The sequence below is a fragment of the Rhinolophus sinicus genome, linkage group LG02, assembly GCF_036562045.2.
Source record: "Rhinolophus sinicus isolate RSC01 linkage group LG02, ASM3656204v1, whole genome shotgun sequence".
In the NCBI taxonomy this organism is placed as follows: domain Eukaryota; kingdom Metazoa; phylum Chordata; class Mammalia; order Chiroptera; family Rhinolophidae; genus Rhinolophus; species Rhinolophus sinicus.
In genome coordinates, this window is record NC_133752.1 from 169,272,915 (window position 1) to 169,290,363 (window position 17,449).

The 17,449-nt window shown below is 36.6% G+C and overlaps 1 protein-coding gene across 1 annotated transcript in view; it reads right to left on the reverse strand.

Annotated features, from left to right (window-relative positions):
* The window catches only part of PIK3C2G (phosphatidylinositol-4-phosphate 3-kinase catalytic subunit type 2 gamma), a 276,245-nt gene that overhangs the window by 180,074 nt on the left and 78,722 nt on the right, over positions 1–17,449 (reverse strand). Inside the window, exons 13-15 of the mRNA XM_019744695.2 lie at positions 15,041–15,163; positions 10,500–10,631; positions 3,915–4,029 (exon numbers count right to left, since the gene is read on the reverse strand). Coding sequence (XP_019600254.2) covers positions 3,915–4,029; positions 10,500–10,631; positions 15,041–15,163 — 370 coding nt within the window. The remainder of the gene's footprint in view (positions 1–3,914; positions 4,030–10,499; positions 10,632–15,040; positions 15,164–17,449) is intronic.

The window sequence follows — 17,449 nt, forward strand, 5'->3', positions numbered from 1 at the left end:
AGAAATCTATTAAGTGATGAAATCATGTTACAAAACATTTTATACAAAGCAATTTCTTAGTGTAAAATATCCTGTATGTGTGTTGTATATGTGCGTGCATGCACATGCGCACACACACACTCACTCATACACATAATTGTAGGAAAATAACTATAAAAATACATATCAACATGCTAATAATAACTTTCTCTTTACCCTCATCAAATATATGGTGATGGAAGGAGAACTGACTCTGGGTGGTAAACACACAATGGTATTTATAGATGATGTAATACAGAATTGTACACCTGAAACCTATGTAACTTTACTAACAATTGTCATTCCAATAAACTTTAATTTAAAAAAATAATAATAGCTTTCTCCAGTAGGTAGAAATAACAGTGGTTTTCCCTTCCTTTTATTTTTTAAGTCTATATTTTTATGGTAAACATATATGATTAAAATAAATGTCAAGTATGTGCAAAAAAAACCATGTCTACACATAAACTTGTACACCAATGTTCATAACAGTGCTATTTTTGATAGCAAAAAGGTGAAAACAATCTAAATGCACATTGACTAATGAATGGATAAAGTATGGTATATCCATACAATGTAATGCTATTCAAAAAATGAGTGAATACTGATGTATTCTACATGGATGAACTTTGAAACATTATGCTAAATGGAAGAAGCCAGTCATAAAAGATCACATGTTGTATAATTCCACTTATATAAAATGTGCAGAATAGGTGAATCTATAGAAACATAAAGTAGATTAGTAGTTGTTTAGAGTTGAAGGAAATGGGAGAATAGAAGGTAATAGCTAAAGGTTATGAGATTTCTTTTTGAAATGTTAAAAATGCTCTAAAATCTATGATGGTGATAGTTGTACCTATTTGTGAAAATATTAAAAACCACTGAATTGGACACTTTAAATACAGGAATTGTATGGTCCATGAATTATATCACAATATAGCTTCTACATTTTTAAAAAATTAAATTTATTGGGGTGACATTGTTTAGTAAAATTACATATAAGTTTCAAGTGTACATTTCTATAATACATCTTCCGTCATCTATATGTTACATTATGTGTTCACCACCCAGAGTCAGTTCTCCTTCCATCACCATATACTTGATCCGCTTTTACCTCTTCTACCACCCCTTCGCCCCCCTTACCCTCTGGAAATGACTAAACTGTTTTTTAAGAAATTCTCCCAAGGAGAGCATGTATACTAAGAATAGCAGTGAGCAGCAGATGGAACCCTTGAGAGCTGTAAACAGTGAGGACTAGCATAAGGGGAGCCTGACAAGGAGACAGAGAAAGGATAATCAGAGAGAAGTGTGAGGAGAAACGTCAGGGAGCAGTAACACCAAAGCCAGCAGGGAAGAGTGTTTGTAATGGGGCAGAGATAGGGCCAAAAATCGCAGGGAGAGGGCGAGTCTGAAAACCACCACTGTATTTGGCAACCAGGAATTAGTGAGTTACTTGACAACAGTTAAGTGTGGTGAGGACATGTAAGCCAGAATATAATGAATGCAACATGAATACGGATGTAAGGAAGTAGAGACATATACTTCTCTACTTTAAGAGAAACATTAACTAAACAAGAGAAACTTTCACTAAAACAACTCTGTCTTAGTTCTTAAAATGGGATACAGCCACTCTACTAGATTCTATAAGGGGAGAGGCAGAAAGTTGAGGGAGACTCGGGTTGATGAAATCATGCAATAATCTGTCTCCTTTTCTGAACTCAATCTACTTCACTCTTATCCACTGCTTACAGTCAGCATGTCAGCCATTGACCTCCCCCAGAAATGATTGACTCGAAGGAATCAGGTTCTGTGACATATCTTATCTCCTGTCATATTGGATTGGCTACAGTATGGCAGTAACTGCCCATCTGATAAAGACAGTCAAAAAATTACAGACTTGAAAGAACTTGGACAGGCATCCTATAATCCTTTCATTGTATAGAGGAGAAAATAGAAGGTTAGGTGACTTGTTCACAGTCAGAAAGTTTTCTGTTAAAGAGCTAAGACTAAAATCTAGATTTCTGAATTCACAGTCTGATGTCTTTTTCTGAGACAGATGCTGACTCCTTAGTACAAACACTGGTTGAAGAACTTGCTTCTGATTTCCTTACCGTCTCATAATATTTATGTTGAAAAATTCTGCTCTAAATTTAGCTGTATATAATTAGAGTAATACTGGTTATTAAGGGTTTTAACTTTAATACTTTTATAACTCTTATTTTATATATTTCATCACCAATTAAAAATGTTCTGAGAAGTTTCCTGTTCTGTCTATACCATTTGAAATTATTTTGTACAAATCAAATGATCTAACTTTTTTTCACACTGTTGAATATTTACATGCACCTCCCTTTTGTAAGATACATTTAGTTATGGCTCCTGATGTCTACTTGGAAATCTATGCTGCTGTTGAATACTTGAAACTTTCCTTTAGATTCCACTTACCAGGATCTGAGTTCCTAAAGCAGCTTTTCCCCTTATCTGAGAAGAATCAAGGAGAGTCTCATCTGATAGTCTTCCTTACTTCTCCCACACCCATCACTGTCACTAAAGAGCCTTATAATCATGAATTTATATCCACAAACTCTGGCAGTGATCAGACTTGGAAGGTTTTTGTTAAGCTGAGGTGGTTTGTGTCTGGCAAGAAATAGTCTGAGAAAAGGTACATTCATCCTCTTAAAGAAAGATAGTCTTCTTGTTACAACGGGACATATACTAATCAGTACGCCATCAATTGTTGAGTGTCTATGATTGTGCCAAGGTCTAACCTGAACAACTACTCTTTTTGATCATTGCGTCTGTAGATTAGAAGTGGATCTTTGGCTATCATTTGGTGGGAGCTTCCACCCCCTTCAGAGTGGAAGTCACATTTTTATTAGTATTAATTTGGTCTTCTATTTTCAATATGTTGTTCATCTTGCTAACCTTTGTCCTTCACCCCAAACCTGGAAATTTAAGAGCCTAGAGACTCCATTAGCTTCCTCTAGAGCATCAGTCCTTACCTGAGGGTAATTTTATCCCTTGAGGACATGTGACAATTCTTGGAGGCATGTTTATCAGAATGGGGGAGGTGCTACTGGCATCTAGTGAGTAGCAAAAGATGCTGCTAAATATCCTACAATGCACATATCAGCCCCACAAAAAAGAATTATCTGGTCCAAAAGGTCAATAGTGTCCAGATTGAGAAATCCTTTTCTAGAGTGCTACCCAGATAGCAGTTTCCAGTTTCCTATGGGGATGGAAAGTCCATATTCCCTGCATTCCCATATGTGAGAATGGCCATACTTCAGGTATTTGACCAATGTGATCATTTGCAATCATGAACAAATAAGGAGCTCTCAGCAGTGAGAACTGAAGCCTGGAATCATTAACCAATGATTTCATTCATGATCACAAATCACAGAAAGTAGAGAGACTTTAAGAGAAAAAGAAAGTATAATAGATTTTGTTGGCAGTTTCTCTACCATTATTCAACTAATTGTTAGTCATTTAGAAAATGTACAATAAAAAGAGATTTTTAAGGAACATAACCCAATGCAGAAGCAGGTGTGAATAAGGTACCAAGGTCATATATACCAATGACTGTTTTTAGACAATGGAAAAAAATAAATGCGCATAATGAGTTTACTGATGGCAACACTCCATCCCTCTCCTTCATAATTGTGTTGGATGGAAAATAGCTTGAAATTGCTATAACATAAACTGGGAGAAAAGTACTTTGAGAGTACTGAATTGAAGATAAAAGCTATAGAGATTTTACAAATCCCAGTGGCTGGAGGAAGACAAGACTATTAAAATGTGTGATCCTGGAAGAAAATTGTTTCTGTAATTGACAACAAGCTACTTATCAACCAATACTAGCCATGCGTACTTTAATCTCATAGCCTGGCACTTACCTGCAGGGTCACTGGGGATAGCTGACTTACATCCCACACTCCTGGAGCTATCATTTCAATGGGAGGCTCACTCTGTGATGTTATGCTGAAGAGCATAGACCCAACAATGGATTTGCTGCAAGACAACACATACAGACATACAGGAGTAAGTTCATGAGGGAAACTGTCATTATCTATAAATGTTTTCTTTTGGAATATAAACATACTTAGCTATCTCAGTGGCTTCATTCAGTAGCAAGAAGAGAAATACAATATCCCATAAATCTAGATACTGGTTAATAGTTCATTTCTAATACATCACATGCATGGCTGTGTTTATAGATGTCTACAATCATTTTCGACATGACAAAATTGTTTCCACAATGGTTTGTAACAGGTAACATTTATTGTTAATTTCCAACAATGTTGCTACAAGATAGAACAAAGAATCTCAAATTTATATTCTTGGAGTTATGACTGCCTTAAGTCAATAAAGATATTAACTCTTTACAATATTGTCTCCCTCCCCGCCCCCCCACATAGTGATTAAATTCCCTGGGCATCTTTAAAGATGTGAGTTCTAAATTAAAAAAATAAAAAGATTTAAATGAGCATATGATCGACAGAATCAAAATAATTTTGGGATTTTACAGAGGAAATGCTTCTTTATGCATAAATAGAAGGATTATTCATATTCTGAATCTTTGAAAATATATTGTAAATTACCATAGTAAACGTGTGTGCATACAGGAAAGACTTTAAGCAGGAAGAACTCATGGATGGTTTTAACAGCTTAGGTAACATCCAAATCCACAGATCTTTATAGGAATTGAAAAAGAAGCCATAACTTGTTGTATATATGAATTAGATTTTTGGTGAATTGTTCCAATGATCACTGAGAACAGTCTTTGATTTTAACATACCAAATTAAAAAAAGTGTAGAACTGAAAGTCAACAAAATTAAATTTAAGTTTATAAGGAACTTTCAAGCATCAGGGGAGACGTTTGGGAAACAACACAGAATTCTGTCTTGCCATTTAACAGACACTATACAAAATATGATGATTAACATCCAGCAAATAAAGCTTTCTTTAAATCTTTAGTTTTTCTGAGGGCTGCCTTCTTTATTTTCTACATCTAAAGCTATTGTTAGAAAATATCTGACCAAAGAAGTATAATGTATAAACATTATTGGACAGATTTCTTACATGACCCAATAATATTCTCCTCGCAGAATGAATTTTGAGTCTTCTTATCCTTCTGTTCCATCTCTTCCTCATCTGGAGAAACTTGTGTTTTTTGTTTGTTTGTTTGTTTTGTTTTGTTTTGTTTTGGTATTATAATACCAGAGGGTCAGTATTGGCAAGCTAAAAATAAGCTTACTGGGGTAAAGATTATAAAATTATTAATGTGTTTTCCCCTTTTGCCTTTTGGAATATATAACCTACGCCAACATGGTCTAAAGTATCCATGTGCTTGGGAGAAGTTTTGGATTACTTTCAGTCAGAATGCAAAAAGGAGAAGGTTTGACACCAAACTTGGAGATGTTAATGTTCTCCTCAGCATTCATAAAAAAAAAATATTCTTGTCCATGGTAAAGGGTCAACAGAAGTGAGGATGTGGCATATTGGATGGAGAATGTCACAAAGAAAAGGCCACCACTTTCTGGCTATTTGGGATGGTGGGAAACAGAAGACAGAGAAAGAGGGAACTAAGCATGGCAGACATAGATGTCCCAATTTCCCCCTCTTCTGGAATGCAGATGGACAGAGTTAGATAAGTGAGTACAGCTTATGCTGAAGGCAGAGGGTCATCCTTTTTGCACTCCGTATTTCAGATCCTGGAAGGAAATCACCTTTTGAGCTGCCCCTGTACCAACTTCTGGCATGACCTTAAACTTGGGGCCATGTGGCAAATAGGCAGAAGGAACTCCTGAGTGTAGCTTTGTTGGACCTTCTTTGGCTTCTATATATAAAAGATGTGATCTAGAAACAGCTAAAGATACCTGAGTGAAGGGGTTTCCAGAAGGGGTCACGTCGTGGGGGTAAGGGTCCTCTGTGATAGAGCAGGTTTAAGATGCTGAGGTCATATGGGATTCTCAGGTAAACCTCAGATGGATCTATGGTACCTGCAAGAACTCACTTCTCCCAGTCAGTAAGCCCTGATCAAGCTGGTAGAACACCAATCACAAGTTAAACTAGTTATCACGAGCAGCCACCAGCTTAAAAAGTGCCATTGATTTGAAAATCAGAAGTCACCAGGACAAAGAATCTGTTTATTTTCTGATCCAGATATCCTCTTAGGAAGAGAATCAGGGTGTCAGGAGGATAACTGAATGGCTAAACATTTTATCCAAAAGAGACAGCATACTTCTAAAAGAAGTATTTAAACTACTGACTTGACTAGTTATTTTGTCATCGATGGAAAGTTTTTCCTCCTTATTAGTTGCAGGGTGGATGTCATGAGGAAAATTGTGACATATTAATTGCATTTTTCTTTGCATCTACGTTATGTAATGAGTTATATTTATGGCCTTCTATGTCTTGGCCATGCTTCATTCTAAAAACTGAGTGATCTAAGCTGATTGCTACAGAGGATGAGGTGACTCAAGAATAACTGTCAGTATCTGTCATTTCTCGCCTTGGATACTGTCTGGATCAACAGTCACCATGGCCTTAACCCTGACACACAGAGGGCAGAATGAAGTCAGAACAATTGAATCAAGTATGTGTATAAGAGGATGCATCAGGCAAAAAGGCATAGGGAGAATGAACTGCTAGCTGTCCAACTAACTAAGGCTGCTATAATATATACTTTAAGGCAATCCAAGGAGGAAAAGAGGTTTGGCACCATTCTTCGGGTTCTCTGTGTGCTTGGTACCAGCTCACTTACTTTCTGATAATAGACTGCACCTAAACACCTTTTTAGATATTGCAAGCAGGGCGGAGAGAATAAATTTCCATAGACTTCCGTACATAGAAAATATGAGGATGATGATTTGTGGAATTAAGATTAAAAGAGTGTTGATGGTCTCCCCAAGAGATTGTTCATTCAGGGTTGAGGATCTCTGTATTTTAGGAATTTATCCCACTTTAGAAATGCGAAGTAACTACCATACCACACTATTGGTTTTGAATTTGAGTAGGAAAGGGAGGTCATAAAAGTTGTTGAGGTAAGAATAACACTTTCTTATTGCAGTGAGGAGGCATTGTGAATACAGTACAGATGCAGTGAAAGTGCTGTCTGCAAAAGAGAGGATTATAAAACTTCTGTGGGCAAAATTTTGCTTTTGAACTTGTGACTTATTTTTCATAGGCCTGAAGGTGAGTTTGTGTGCTTGAAAATGTCAGTTTATTTTTATTGTGGACATTCTTGATGCAGCCATAACTGATACATATGAGTTTAGTCACCACTTGTTCTTCTGAAACTGACTTCTGGAAATCATGATGAAATAGGGGGCCTATATACTGCATACTTTCAGGTGGTATATACTTTGGAAAAAATAAAAACATTAGTGCTTATTACAACTCTCCGTGGCTAGGTATGGGCAATTCAAACTGCAATAAATAACAGATTCAATGCCAAATGATTATGGGCAAGGATCATTCTGTGAAAGAAAATTATATTAAGTGGCCTATTTAATCTGGAAATATCAGCATCAAATGAATTGAGTTAGAATCTCTGTAGCTTGGAACAATGAGCAGCACAGTGGGAGTCATAACATCTCCCCAGCTGCCCCAATGATGGACTTCTGATTTCTCAAAAAGAATTGAATTTCTTTAAATTGTCTTACCCAGGAGAGAGGCAGATTTGCTGATTTTCATGAGAAATGGTGTTTTGGAAATGTATTTAGAAATGCTTTTTGAAGTGTTCTTTGAAATAAGTTATGTGCTCTGATGTGATGTCTCATCATCCACAACTGTGACACTTTCCTTTAGGAAAACACCACCTCGCCTATGATTTAGTCCCAAATGGCATTACTTAAAGATGACCACTGTCTATGATCACTTGCATGTAAAATGTTTACCAGGGGTGAGTGATATATGACAAAACAACATGGACACAGTACTTTTACTAGTATAATCATCTAAAAAAAGATCTCAAAGGTTAGTTTGAAAGACAAAAATGTTCCAAACATATTACACATTTAACATTTATTGATTTCCTATTACGTACAAAGTAGTGCGTCAGATGATAGAAAGGAATGAAATGGATGAAATTTTTTCAGTGAATAGCTAGAAATATTATACAAACATGCTAGATTAGATCTCATTTGAAACTTTAAAGAATACTCTTGGCTCATAATTTCTCTCTTTCAATAGTTTGAATATATGGTTCCACTCCCTCCTGGCTTGCAGAGTTTCTGCTGAGAAATCTGATGATAATCTAGTGGGCTTTCCTTTGTAGGTTACCGTCTTCTTTTCCCTGGCTGCCTTGAGGATTCTTTCTTTGTCATGGATTTTAGACAGCTTCAATACAATGTGCCTTGGAGAAGGCCTGTTGGGGTTGAGGTAATTAGGTGTTCTATTTGCTTCTTGGATTCGAGGAACCAGTTCTTTCCACAAGTTTGGGGAGTTCTCGACTATTTGTTTGAATATATTCTCTGTTCCCTTCTCTCTTTCTTCTCCTTCTGGTATGCCCATTATTCTTATGTTGCTCTTTCTGATGGAGTCAGAAAGTTCTTGTAGAGTTCTTTCATTTCTTTTAAGTCTCAAGTCTCTATCTTCTTCCATCTGTGTCATTTCCAGGTTTCTGTCTTTGATGTCACTGGTTCTTTCCTCCATCTGGTCAACCTAAGCTGGTTATTTCATTCTTAATTTCTTCTATTGCATTCTTAACCTCCAGAAATTCTATTTGGTTCTTTTTAAAATTTTCAATCTCTTTCATAAAATGCTCATGTTGTTCTTTGATTGTGTTTCTGAGTTCATTAAACTGTCTTTCTGTGTTTTCTTTCATCTCGTTGAGATTTTTCAGAACTGCAATCTTGAATTCTCTGTCATTCAAGTCACATATTTCCATACCTTTAAGTTCTTTTTCTGGAGACTTTTCACTTTCTTTCTGAGCTGTCTTGCTGCCTCGGTTATTCATGGCAATTACTGATGTATTATTTCTCTTCCTAGACATCTACAGGAGTGACTTCTGCAACAGGTTGATAGGAAGAGGTTTTTCTTTTGTTTTCCAGTACTTGTTGGTAGAATGTTTTATTTTCTCTCCGATTACAGCCTTTTTTCCTCTCTCACACTGTAGTGCTATGTTTTCTCTGCACTATTCCAGCTTCTTACACAATGGGGAGATTCCCTGGGAGACGGCTTCTCCACTGTTAATAGTTCACCTGGGTCACAGAGTGCAGTGTCCATGTGGGTATGCAGAGAGCTTTTGAAGTTCCAAAGCTCTTCCTGCACCAGATTCAGAGCCCGTGTGTTTCAGCAGTTCTGTTTACTCCTGCAGGGATCTGCCCAGATAGGTGGGGCCACGGGTGGGGTGAGTTGTGAGAGGTGGCCCAGAGCAATGGCGGCGACCACCACCACAGCTGGTCCTGCTTCCACAGCTCCCTCCCCTTTGTCAGAACTAGTTCGGCTGCAAATCTGTGTCTGCGGTCCACAGTTCTCAGAACAGCAAACATTATGTTCTTTTGATCTGACACTACTACTGTTCTGCTTCTAGCACTGGGCCGGTGGGGCCAGGGTGAGCTCTGGGAGGGTAGGGAGGGGGCCGCTAGTCTCAGTGCCTAAGGCATCCATTCTCTGCTCGGCAGTGAGGGCTTAAACCACCATTTTCAGCCTTCTTCCCTCAGTCTTTGCTCCGAGGTCTCTGCCATGAGCGTTGGTTTCAGCCATGTGATATGCTGTCCCCTCAGCCCTGTGGGCCATAAATGGAGCCCTAGCAGTCCGAGTTCTTCCCTCTCACGCAGCTGCGATAGTTCCAAGAAGCAGGGAGCTCAGAGCACTGAGCTAGGTCTGCATCTTGTGCCCGTGTGGCTCCGTATCTGCTTTTCTCCCTTCCCTCCCCCCCGCTCGCGCGATTCGCCCACCTTTAGGTGAATTCAGTAGTTGGGCCTCTTCGTCTTGCCTGTCTGCTGTGCAGGGAGTCCTTTGTGGAGTTAGAGTTGTTCCATTTGTTGTAAATTCCAAGGGAGATTTCCAGAGGCTCACCTCACGCTGCCATTTTGATGACATCCCCAAATATTTCTTCTTGGCAATAAAAGGTCAGTAAAGGAGTTGCATTGCATAATTTTACTTCAGCCAGAATTCCATGATTTACATTGTTTCTAGATTGCAGTATTGAGCTAAATAATTTTGAAGTATTAAATGCAGAGAAGTTGGTTAGTTAGAGAAGGAAAATCAATAGTAATGGGTCATGCCAGTACTTTTTCATTATTGTAAATGACCCAGTGGACAAGTTGAACATGAGGCCTGTTCTCAAAGCCATTTCTACATTTTGCTTTTCAGTCTCACTTTCATTAGTCTTGATTTATATTGAGCTACCTCAATTTTAAGATAAAACATCTTCTTGATTTTCTCATTATGCCATATACTGCAAAATATTTAGTTCCAAGGAGGTTTTTACTGAGATGGGAACTTTATTAATTACACATTATATACTTACTCTTTTGGAAACAGTGGAAGACAAGTCCAGGCCAGTAATTCTGCATTGTTGGTTGCACAGATAATCCCAAACAGTTTTATAGTGAGCATGGATTCCCTCGGAAGTGACTTTAATTCAAGAGGAAAATTGATCCTAAAATAAAAGAAAGCAAATTATCTACCCAATTACAATGGTGTTTTCATAAATATTTCCTTATAGTATAATGCTACATGATAAAATTATTTAAATATTTGAATTGATGCATCCTCTTGAACTTTTGTGTTTAATCTTACAAAAATGGGAATATAGCATAAATATGTGGAGTAATGAGACTGGTTACTAAATCAATGGAGATTGCTATAATTATAATTTTTACATGTAAGCTTATTTTTAAAAATTACAATAACTTGAGCATTTACTATTTGTAAGCACAGAGGAAAAAGTGGTTAACATTTTCTCAGAGAATGGGGGAAGGCAGGAAATAACTCGAAATGGGTCTTAAAGAGTAAGTTGGCTATAATCAGATGGAGATTTAGAAAACAATATTCTGAGAAAAGTACATAGACAATTCACTTTATTCATCACATAATCTAGAATGGTCTTTTTTTTTCTCTCAAGTGAGTCTGGCTTCTTCATGTATAACTTCACTTATTAGTGAGATTTTCATGTCAAAAATGACAAAAATTCAATAAGTTACAGTGGATAGTTACTGCCAACCTTGATTCTCTCATTTTTATTAATAAAAATAAATTCATCTGGGCTAAGAATACATGCTTTCTAAATAGTTATTTATTCATTTCTTAAATACATATAGATTTTTAAAGCCAGAATAGTCTCACATTCACTGAGAAACCTTTTTGTAACTTTCTACATGGCTATTGAAAAATCAAAGGAATAAACTTTTAGATGAAAAAAAGGAAGACAAATACTGTAAGAAGCAATTCAATAAGTGAAGTCACATTGTTTCTTGTTATTCAAGCAGCTGGCACAGACCTGAAATTTTAACCATGTCTGTCCTACTCTACTACTGAAAAAAATGAATAAACATTAACTTTTTCTTAAACACATTTTTCTTCTATATGAGACAATTTTCCTAATACCAGAGTAAGTTTTTGATAGTAAAATGGGAGATTTAAAAGCTTACATCATTTAGAATTCTCCTACTAATACTGACATGTAACAATAGACCATTATACAGATTTTAACTTTTGTTTGAGTGAAACAGATTTTTAAACAGAATAATGACATGGCTTGACTTACATTTTGAGAAAAGTCCCTTTAGCTGCTGTGTAAGAAAGATTATAAAAGTCTAAGGGAAGTAGGGAGACCATTGCAAGGCTACTGTGGTAAAACAGGGGAGAGATGATGGTAGCCTAGATCAATGAAAATGATGAGAAGTAATATTCTGGGAATATTTTGAGGAGAGAGACAGTAGGATTTCGTGGACACATGGTTCTAGAGAAGGAGATTCTGGTTAAGAATTTGACCTGAACAATTGGAACTGGAAATGATCATCTGGAGTGGCTATCCATGCGTGGAACAAGTTTGGATGTAAGATCAAGAGTTTAGTCTTAGACATGTTGAGTTTGTGACTGATGCCTAGGGTGGCGATATAAATTTGGGAGTTATTGGCATATAGATGGCACTTAAAGCTACATGACTATAAGAAAAAACTAGAAGAGTAAGGATAGATACAACAGAGAAGAGGCTTAAGGGCTAAGATCATTATCAGTCTGGAAGAAGAAAAGAAGATGGAGGAGATAGTATGTCCAATGAGGGAGGAAGAAAGATAAAAAAAATGTGGGAAGCAAGTGGACAGCTTATTTCAAGATGGAGGGTGAGATCAACAGTGACGGTTATTCCTAATTGATTATATAAGATGAAAAATGAGAAACAAACATTAGATTTTGCTATGCATGTCACTGGTGACTCTAATGGGCAATTTCAGAGAAGCAGAAGTGATGAAAGCCTGACTGGAATATGTTTCAGAGCAGAGGAAAAAATGAAGAAAATAATTATAGAAAACTCTTCGGAAAGGTTTTGCTGCAAAGCAGAGAGAAAAATGAAAAAAAAAGGTAGCTGTTGATAGAAGAATGTAGTAGAGTTTTGTTTTGTTTTTTAACTTAAGATATGAGAACTATTTGTAGAATATAAATACTCTGCCTAAGATTTTATGTGTTGTAAGAAACAGTTGGAAATCACAGTGACATATCAGCTTTGGAATCAGAGTGGGTCTGAGCACTAGTTCTGCCATTTATTGGTTGTGGAATCTGGGGCAAGTTAATTAATCTTCATAAACATCAATATTCTGATCTGTAAAATGGAAATGACAATACCTGCTATGTATTTTTCTTGCTGAAATGAGATAATATACATTTGGGCTATACTGTGATGATTGGAATATAATAGGTAGTCAAAATCTATGCCACATATTATTAAACAACACAGTTTCTGTCCTTAAGTAAACAGTCCAGTAATTAAATGTATGATCAATTATAATGTAATGGCACGTATTAATAAAATATATGAAGAATGCTATAGGCACCCAGAAAATGGTAAATAAATATTTTTAATGGACATAATATAAAATGAAAATAATTTTGGACTGAGTAATTACTGGGAGTACCAAAGAAATTTTCACAAAGAAATATAATACTCATGTGGTCTTGATGGAAGAGAAAAAGTATATTAGTGTAGTTATTTTAACAACATGAATGATTTTCTATTTATTTTGAGATTTTTTTTGAAATTGACTTTAGCTTTAGGTTTTTCTCTTGACTTGTTTAATTGATGGAACACAGCTGTTATTTGAAAGTGAATCTGTGTTTTTGAAACAACCAGGAATAAGTTTTAATTAATTCAGAAATAATTTTAGTAATTGAGCTGGTTAATAACATTTTTGAGGAGTCACTAATAACATGGAATTCATTCATTTGCCCAGTAACACTTACTGGACTCTTATTCTGTCTGGTGCTGTGTTAGCTGCTAGAGATAGAATGAAACATTTTTTAAGTTAAAAACAAAAGATGTGTTTATCATTTAGCAGAAATGAACAGAAATATGAACAAACACATTCAATAATGGACCATACGGGAGTAGTTTGAGGTTTAAACCAATCAATGAACAAAAATGTGGCCAATTGTTTTGAATAAAACAGAAAGGGTTTATGGAGAAGGTGGAAGAGCATCTTGACGTACAATTAGGTGTTCCCAAGGTGGGCAGTAAAGGCATTGTGCTCTTGACAGACTGTGGACCCTTAGTAGAGTTGTAATTTCTTGATTCATATTTAGGGTAAGTAGATCAGATGCAGAGAGTGGCTGGGTACAGGGGCAGGAGTGGGGCTAACTCCAGAGATAAAGGTTCAGAGATAGGCAGGGGTCAAACCACAGACGGGCTTATGTGCTATGCTAAATTATTTTTACATTACCTTATAGAAATTGGGGAACCACTGAAGAATTTTACAAATAGAACTGATTTTGTGCAACGCAATGCGGTTTTGAAATTGAAAGTCAGATATTTGGTCAAAGGAATTAAGAACCTTAACATGAGAAGAGGAGATAAAGGTTGTCACACTCCTGGAATAAGGAGGATTTACTTTGGGATGGGAAGAACCATGAAGTATATAAGAATTAAAGGATAGATGTTGTGTCTCAGGACATGTCTCCATTGATTGGGATAACACTAAGAGTGGGATAAATGGTGTTATCTAACATCATTATAAGACTCCTAGAAATGTTGACAATTTATCAATAGGAAAGTATAATATTGGGAGTTAAAATTTTCCCAAGAAAGCCAGGCCTTCTGAAAGGGCTGATGGCAAGTGGATTGGGGAGCTTTTTTTTTCTTCTACTTTAGGTGGGAAGAAAATTGGCTATAAGTAAGCCATGGAGACACCAGAGAAATGGCTGGAATAGTGGAGTAGTGTCATAGGAACAGCAAGGAAAAGAATAAGTAACCATGAAAGGGCCATGGTGCCTATGAGCCCTCTGAGACTCTGAGTAAGGTGAGGGCTTGAGGTGGGGGGAACAGAAGAGAGGAGGCAGGCATGGACAGTGTCAGGTGATACTTTTCCTTATTGATAGAATAAATCTATAAAATGGAGAAGTAGGAGCTAGTCACCCCAAATTAGATGACAGTTTACACAGTCCATAGATAATTATTGTCAAAAAAGTTGATTGTTTAAACAAATTAGGCTTTTGTTGGAAAATGGAGATTATATTACATATGTTATTTGGTAATTTATTTATTGTTTGTTATATCTGGAATCTACCTCCCTGCAACTCTAAATTGAGGGAAATACTTTTATCCACAGCCTGTGAATGATGAATAACTCTCCTTTGTTTCCAATTTCCCTCTTTGATTTGTTGGATAATATGGATTGGACACTCGTCTAGGTTTTTAAATGGATTTTTAATCTGTTAAATTGAATAGTCAGTTATCCATTAGCCCTAGTGTATTTATCACAACACTGAAAAAAAAACAAAAAACAAAACAAAAAAAAAACCTGAAGCTCCTGATCTTTATTAGATAAATGTTCCTGCCAGAATAAAGATTAAACTTACATTTCATTCCAGTTGACCAAGAAGAAAAACAGTTTTTTGACTGGAATATTTCTGTAGCTTCTCACTTGGCACAGTTTCTTTCCAGCATATGTAAGCCGACAGGAAAAAGAAAATGCTTTATAGCTAAAAAGAAACAACATTGATTCAGTAAGCTAAACACTGTCAAGGAAACAGTTTTCTATATGGGTCATTTATTTTCATAGGTAAAAGTCAAATGATCACTTGTTTGATTGTATAAGTATGCTTTAAAGGCTACTTTAAGAATTTATCTTGGTGATGTCAGCAAGATGGCAGAATAGGACGCCCCAGATCCTCCATCCCCCAGAGAGACTCCAATTCAACAGTAATACATAGATCTAGTCCTTTTGTGAAAAATCCAGAAAAAGTTAAGAGGCTCCTGCACTGCAGGCAAGTGCAAAACCAGCCACATAGAAATCAATAGGGAAATTCATGGTATTCGTTTTCCAGAGCTCCTCCCCCAGCAGCTCAGAAGGAAACTCTGAACTTCCAGTTTCTCCTTGGGTGGGAAAGAGAAGACTACGACATACCTCGAGCATTCAGGCATTTAGGGAGCTATCCACGGGACTAGTTTCTATTTTGCCTGAAACTAAGTGCTGTATAGGAACGGATGTCAGATCGGGGCCTCTGAGAACAAAGGTGGTAGTCTGAACTAGTACATTCTCACTTATAACTGTCATTCCCCCCAACTCAGTGCAAAATAAATAGGAGAAGAACCCCAACTCCTGGCTTCTCCCTGGGGAGAGAAAGAGTTGGAGAATGTGTCCAGTGTTCCAGCTTCTGGAGGATTGCCTGAGGGACTGGTTTCTGTCATATCTCTTTAAAAGAGGTGACAGGATCTGATATACTCTACATGTCTGGGGACCATGGGCTAATCAGAACAAAAAAGTGCCAGGCAGCTTGCAGCTACTCCAGAGGGTCTGTGAGACACCAGAGAGAGGCTGATAAAGCTTGGTGGCCTTCCCATTGGTGGGGGTGGAGGGAGAGGGGAATGGGAAGACTGGAATGCACATCTGGTTTTTTCATGGAGATGTATGAACAACTGGTTGCTGTCTCACTCCACTCAGAACACTGATGGGACCTGGCATACCCTAGATTTCTGGGAATAGTTGAGTACAAAAAAAGAATTGTACAGCTTACAGGAGCACCAATAAACCTGCAGTGGCACAGACAGTCACTAAACAGAATGAGAGTTACAAGCTCCTAAAGAAAGAAGCAAACTTCTCTAATTGGGAATTTAAACACAAAAATCCAGAGCAGATGCACCCACAGAATAGGTTTGAAAAAACCCCTAGAATGTCTAGCTAGGCTGATTAGTGATATTTTTTCACTGTATGGAACCAATCCATAAAGACTGAGAGAGGGGGCTATTTTTTCAAGTGCAGAGATACCAATAAAAAGTAACAATCACATGAAGAAAGAAAGAGGGAATTATGGATCAACAAAAGGAACAAAATAAATCTCTAGAAACTGACCTTAAAGAAATGGACATACATGAGTTACCTGACAAAGAATTTGAAGTAACCATTATGATAATGTTCAGCAAGCTCATGAAAATGATGCATGGGGCAAAATGAGAATATTAACAAAGATAAAATATTTTAAAAAACCACAAAAATTTTGGAAATTTAGTTACCATAACTAAATTGAAATAACAAACAAACAAAAAAACACTAAAGGAATTCAAGAGCTGACTTCATCAAGCAGAGAAAAAAATCAGTGAACTTGAATATAGATCACTTGAAATTATCCAGTCAAAGGAACAAAAAGAAAAAAAGAATGAAGAAGAATTAAGAAAGCCTACAGGATTTATGGTAAACTGTCAACTGGATCAATATACACATTATGTGAGTCCTAGAAGGAGAAGACAAAGGCAAAAAGCTTATCTGAAGTAATAATAGTTAAAAACTTCTCAATTATAGGGGAGGAAATGGACATCTAGATTCAAGAAACCCAATGGACCAAACTAGGGTGGGCCTAACGAAGACCAGAATAAAACACATTAAAATCAAATTATTAAAAGTCAAAGAGAAAATTTTGAAATCAACAAGAGAAAAATGACCTGCCATTTCAAAATAGAGATCTCATAAATTTACCAGCATATTTCTCAGCAGAAACCTTGCAGGCCAGAAGGGAGTGGGATAATATATTCAAAGTTCTGAAAGAAAAAAAAAGTCAATCAAGAATATTACATCTGGCAAAAGGGTTCTTCAAAAATGAAGGAGAAATAAATACTTTCCTAGATAAACAAAAGCTGAGGGAGTTCATCACCACCAGACATGACTTACAAAAAATGTTAAAGGGAGTCCTTCAAGTTGAAATGAAAGGATAATAGAGAGCAACATGAAAGCATATAAATGTGTGAAACTCACAAGTAAAGATAAATATATA